This window comes from Nicotiana sylvestris, chromosome 2 (assembly GCF_000393655.2).
Source record: "Nicotiana sylvestris chromosome 2, ASM39365v2, whole genome shotgun sequence".
In the NCBI taxonomy this organism is placed as follows: domain Eukaryota; kingdom Viridiplantae; phylum Streptophyta; class Magnoliopsida; order Solanales; family Solanaceae; genus Nicotiana; species Nicotiana sylvestris.
Genome location: NC_091058.1, coordinates 38422072 through 38428098, shown reverse-complemented (window position 1 = coordinate 38428098; position 6027 = coordinate 38422072). Strand labels below are relative to the sequence as shown.

At 40.3% G+C, this 6027-nt stretch overlaps 1 protein-coding gene across 1 annotated transcript; it reads left to right on the top strand.

Annotated features, from left to right (window-relative positions):
- The first annotated feature begins 468 nt into the window (after positions 1-468).
- LOC138884282 (uncharacterized) lies at positions 469-2105 on the top strand. Its single transcript, XM_070165374.1, has 3 exons — positions 469-1124; positions 1233-1537; positions 1678-2105. Exons 1-3 carry the CDS (start codon positions 469-471, stop codon positions 2103-2105), a joined length of 1389 nt encoding a protein of 462 aa, XP_070021475.1.
- The last annotated feature ends 3922 nt before the right edge of the window (positions 2106-6027 follow it).

Genomic DNA, 6027 nt, shown 5'->3' with positions numbered 1-6027 from the left:
CTCCGATATCAAAATCTCACCTATCAACCGAAAAACGCCGAAATCTCAATTTCGCCAATTCAAGCCTAAACCTTCCACGGACTTCCAAAATGCATTCTGATCATGCTCCTAAGTCCCAAATCACCTAATGGAGCTAACCAAACTATAAAAATTCCAATCTGAGATCAAATACACACAAGTCAAATCTTGGTCAAACCTTTCAAATTTTAAGCTTTCAATTGAGACTGTTCTTCCAAATTCATTCTGATTAACCTGAAACCCAACACCAATGATTTACATAAGTCATAATATACCACACGGGGCAAGTTATGCCCGAGAACTGGCGAGCGAAGTGCAAAAACCCAAAACGACCGGTCGGGTCGTTACACTAACCCTCTAAGTTTAGAGCATGCGTCTACTAGCGATCTAAAAGTAGACGATGAGATTAATAAAATCTCTGAAAAATATGCTCACAAACCATATCAAAGAATGTTTTACTATCCCAGACCAATCCCTCAAGATGTCCTAATAGAAGAACAGGACAATGACTATTACCACCAAGGTTACAGTGGGTCAGATATCTACGAATGGTTTATAGATGGTCTTGCTGAAAGACATATCTATACAATAGTACATAGAATGCTTATGTACAATAATATCTGTAAAGTTAATAAAAATAGAGATAGGGCAATTGCAGAAATGATTATTGCTGGATTTACTAGTCAGTTGAAAGGCTGGTGGGATAATTATCTCACTCATGACCAGCGCTTTAAAATAATGAATGCGACTAAGACCGAAGAAGATAAGACTGTCCAAAATTCAGTTTATTCTTTAGTCATGAATATCATCGAACACTTCTCTAAAAGATGGTTTGATAATAGTGAGACCATTAGAATGATGCTCCAGAATCTGAGGTGTAAAACCCTCACATCCTTTAGATGGTATAAAGATGTTTTCTTATCTAGAGTGATGGAATTACCAGAGAGTAATAGTACTCATTGGGAGTCTAAATTCATAGATGGACTCCCTCCCTTATTTGCTGAAAGGATTCGAAAGGCCCTTAGAGGCACATGGATGAGTGTCAATTATGATACTTACTCATATGGTAAACTCTTTAGTGTATGCACTCAGGAAGGTTTAACTCAGTGTAATTAGATTAAGCTAAACCAGCAAATTAAGAAACATCATCTCATTGAAAGACAGCAATTAGGCGAATTATGAGAACAATTCGCCATTGACATACCTTCTAATAGGAAGAAATCCCATAAGAAAAAGGATTTCAAGAGGAAAAAGGGTTCGCCTGAAAAACATTTGAAACGTTATGAACGAACCCTGAAAAGAAAGGCTTTTCATAAAGCCAAAAAGGGTTATATCAAATCAAAAAACCCTCAGGCCTGCTACAAATGTGGACATATAGGCCATTATGCAAAAGATTGCAAGGTCAAAGATAAAATCAAAGACCGTGATTTAGATGATAGTATCAAAGAATCATTATATAAGATTCTTTTTAACTCTTCACCAGAACTATCTGACACGGATGAAGATGATTCATCAACAAGTGAAGACTTATGAGTCCTTCAGGAAGAGAACTATATTTCATCTTCTGAAGATGAGCAAGAGTCTGTGATAAGAGACAATGCTCAAATCATTGTTGTAATACTAACGATGATCTTTTTAATATTTACTCCCAATTTTCAGACTTAAATATTAATATCTTAACCAATGACAGCATGATAGAGTTACTAAGGGTTATTAAGGACCCTGAATTAAGATCCCAAATTATTGATAAACTTCCTACGAGCTCAGAAGAAGGAACAAAGGTGGAAGAAATTCCATCTCAAAAAGGACCTTACACCATGTTTGAAATCATAAAGATGGTCAAAAATAAGTCACAGCCTAAAAAGATGGCTACTGTCCAAGATTTAAGAACTGAGATAAATTATCTCAAGAAAGAAATCTCAGAACTAAAGGCTTCAAATGTAGCCTTAGATGAAAGAATTTTCAAATTAGAAAATTTTGATAAAAATCTCAGTATCAAGATTACTGAAACCAATACTGTCACAAGTTCTTCGGAAGAAGATACTGCTAATACTTTACTAGTAGCCATGGATTTTTCTGAAGATTAATTTTTGTAGAAAATTTAATATTTTACCACTCAAACGTTTTTAATAAAAATAAATCTTTCGATCGATTACAATTTCAAAAAAGAGTTTGTTGCTTTATTTGATAGTGGAGCAGATTTGAGTTGTGTAAAAGAAGGGGTAATACCCTCCGGATATTTTCATAAAACTACTCACCGTTTAAAGAATGCTAGCAGTGGTCCAATGGGTATTTCAGATAAATTACCTAAAGCTTATATTTGCCAACAAAATATTTGTATACCAGAAAGTTTTGTTTTGGTAAAAGATATTGACCATGAAGTAATACTAGGTGTCCCATTTTTCCACAAATTGATGCCTTTTTAACACTGGGACACAAAACTTTTTATTGGTATCTGTCACGACTCCGATCTCGAACCCGGTCGTGATGGCGCCTCTCTTGAAGACAAGGCCAGCCAGTTTAACCCAATTCGCCTTTTGAAACAGTTAAGCAACATAAAAATAGTCTAAACATGATTAATAATCCTAAATAGCGGAAATAACGATAACAATGCGGAAAAATCCAACCCAACACAGCCCTAACCGGGGTGTCACAAGTCACGAGCATCTATAGGCCATGATACAAGTGTGCTAAATCCAATATCTAGTACAAATGTTCGAAGGAAATAGAAATGACAAGATAGTAGAGACACGGGGCTGCGGATGCCAACAACTACCTCGTAGTCTCCGAATACTGCCTGGAACTGGAGGAATCAGTACTCAGGAGCGGAACCAGTGATGCCTGAATCTACACACATGGTGCAGGGAGTAATATGAGTACTCCGACCTAGTGAGTAATAAATATAAATAATGACTGAAGGTAAGAAAACACGTAAGGCACAAGGCATTCTATAATGAAGCAGTAAAAGAATCACTTAAAATAGTAAAACAGTGAAGAGTAAAGTAATAATCCCTTTTCAACAAGTAAAACAAGTAATTGACAGGTAAGTAAACAAATAGAAGTTCGCCCCTCGGGCACAGTATCAACAAATTCGCCCCTCGGGCAATATCTCAGAACAGTACCAGCCCCTCGGGCTCAATCTCAGAACAATGTCAGCCCCTTAGGCTCAATCTCACATCACAATGGGTACCCGTGCTCACTGGGGGTGTACAGACTCCGAGAGAGGCCCCTTACTACCCAAGCATAATATCAAGCCATCTCGTGGCATCAAGTCTAGGCCCTCGGCCTCATATCAATCAAGCCACCTCGTGGCGTATAAATGTATCCCACGCCCTCGGCCTCATATCACTACCAGTGTATCCTCACTACTAGGACCTCGGCCTTACTCAGTGGAAAATCATCACAAGCTCCTCGGACAATAGTAAAACAGTATCTCTCAGCCTAAAACATCATTTAAAATATCATTTAAGTCTCAAAATTAAGTAAAAATGGCTGAGTAGTAAAACGATGGAAAAATAACGGGACTGAGTTCAAGAAATAAGTCAAAACAGTGAGGAAATGGTAATAAAAATCCCCGAAGGGTTCAAATAGTTGACACAAAGCCCAAATATGGCAATCAGCCCAAATCATGATGATAGCAAATAAGTTTCAGTCAACTACGCGGTGAAATCATCAATCGGGACGGACCAAGTCACAATCCCCAATAGTACACGACCCCACGCTCGTCATCAAGCCTGTGTCTCACCTCAATATAGCACTACGATGTGCAATCCGGGGTTTCAAACCCTCAGAGCATCATTTACAATCATTACTTACCTTGAACCGGCTAAATCTCTAGCTCCTGATGCCTTTGCCCCTTGAGTCGACCTCCACGCACGTCGAATTTATCCAACAGAACGAATACCACACAATATGCTAAGGGAACAAAGCCCAAGCGAAAACAATCGAAAAAATACCAAAAATCCCGAAATTGGCCAAACCCGAGCCCTGGGTCCACTTCTCGAAACTCAAAAAATTTTGCATCAATAGATTTCTCATCTCCCCACGAGTTTATGCATATCAAGAATACCAAAGTCGGAGTTCAAATGACCCCTCAAATCCTCAGTTTAAGGCCTCTTAAACTCAAGCCCTAATCCCCCATTTTTAGCCTTTTATTTCCTTTAATTTCAGTCTTAATCCATGAAATACTACCATAGAAATGTGTTTTAGGTCCAAAATCCTTACCTTAATGAAGTTCCCTTGAAATCCCTCTTCCAAATCGTCCAAAAGCTCTCAAGCCGAAGTCAAAAATAGTGGAATAACTCAAACTCGCGAAAATGAAATAATTTATATGTTCTGCCCAGGCACACCCGCATCTGCGGTCCAAAATCCGCTTCTGCGGTACCGCATTTGCGGTTAACACTCTGCTTCTGCGAAAATCACTAAAGTCGGCCACTGCCGCATCTGCGATCCTTCGTCCGCATTTGTGGTTCCGCAGATACGGCCCCCACAACCGCATTTGCGATTTCCTGATACTCCCCTCCAAAACCGATTTTGCGGCTCCTCCCTCGCACATGCGGCGCCGCTCCTGCGGCCCCCAAACCGCAGGTGTGGAAACACCAAAAGCAGCAAATTTCTGCAATCTCTTAAGTCTCAAATCTTCCCGTTAACCATTCGAAATCACCCTGAGGCCCCCGGGACCTCAACCAAAAGCACAAACGTGACCCAATACCTTATTCAAACTTGTTCCAATCATCAAAACACCTCAAACGACATCAAATAAACTAAAACACCTTGGATTCAAGCCTAAGTTTCTAAAATCTTTCTGAAATATGTTTTCGATAAAAAACCCAACCAAACCACGTCCGAATGACCTGAGATTTTACACACATCCCAAATGACATAATGAAGCTACTACAACTCTCAGAATTCCATTCTGACCCCTATATCAAAATCTCGCCTATCAACCGGAAATCGCCAAAATGAACACTTCGCCAATTTAAGCTTAATTCTACTCCGAACCTCCAGAACTCATTCCGATCATGCTCCTAAGTCACAAATCACTTTTCGAAGCTAACCGAACCACTGGAACTCACATCCGAGCCCTCTAACACATAAGTCAACATCTGGTTGACTTTTCCAACTTAAACCTTCTTAAAATAGACTAAGTGTCTCATTTCTTACCAAATCCTCTCCGAACTCAAACTAATCAACCCGATAACATAAAACATGGATAGCGAAGCATAAGGAAGCAGAAATGGGGGAAAACGGAGCGGTAACTCATGAGACGACTGGCTGGGTCGTCACATCCTCCCCAACTTAAACAAACGTTCGTCCTCGAATGAGTCAAAAAACATACCTGAAGCCTCAAACAGGTAAAGATATCTGCTCCGCTTCTCCCGCTCGGTCTCCCAGGTAGCCTCCTCTACGGGCCCACCTCTCCACTACACTTTCACTGAAGCTATATCCTTCGACCTCAATTTTCGAACCTGATGACCCAAAATAGCTACTGGCTCTACATCGTAGGTCAAATCATCATCCAACTGAACCGTTTTGAAATCCAAAACATGAGACGGATCCCCAATATACTTTTGGAGCATAGAAACATGAAATACCGGATGCACACTCGACAAGCTGGGTGGCAAAGCAAGCTTATAAGCCACCTCCCCAATCCTCTGAAGCACCTCAAAAGGCCCAATGAACCGCGGACTCAATTCCCTTTCTTTCCAAATCTCATAACACCCGTCATGGGTGAAACCTTCAACAGAACCTTCTCGCCAACCATATAGGACACATCTCAAACCTTCCTATCAGCATAACTCTTTTTCCTCGACTGCGCTGCACGAAGCCTCTCCTGAATCACCTTCACCTTCTCCAAAGCATCCTGTACCAAATTAGTCCCCAATAGCCTAGCCTCACCGGGCTCGAACCAACCAATTGGAGATCTACACCGCCTCCCATACAAAGCCTCATATGGAGCAATCTGAATACTCGATTGGTAGTTGTTATTATAAGAAAACTCTGCAAGCG

Excerpts from the sequence above, each read along its gene's own strand:
- LOC138884282 (XM_070165374.1), top strand. The coding sequence starts at position 469 with ATGTTTTACTATCCCAGACCAATCCCTCAAGATGTCCTAATAGAAGAA. Across the intron at positions 1,125-1,232 it reads ACTCAGGAAGGTTTAACTCA|GAAGAAATCCCATAAGAAAA; the intron begins GTGTAATTAGAT and ends ACCTTCTAATAG. Across the intron at positions 1,538-1,677 it reads TGAAGATGATTCATCAACAA|ACTTAAATATTAATATCTTA; the intron begins GTGAAGACTTAT and ends CCCAATTTTCAG.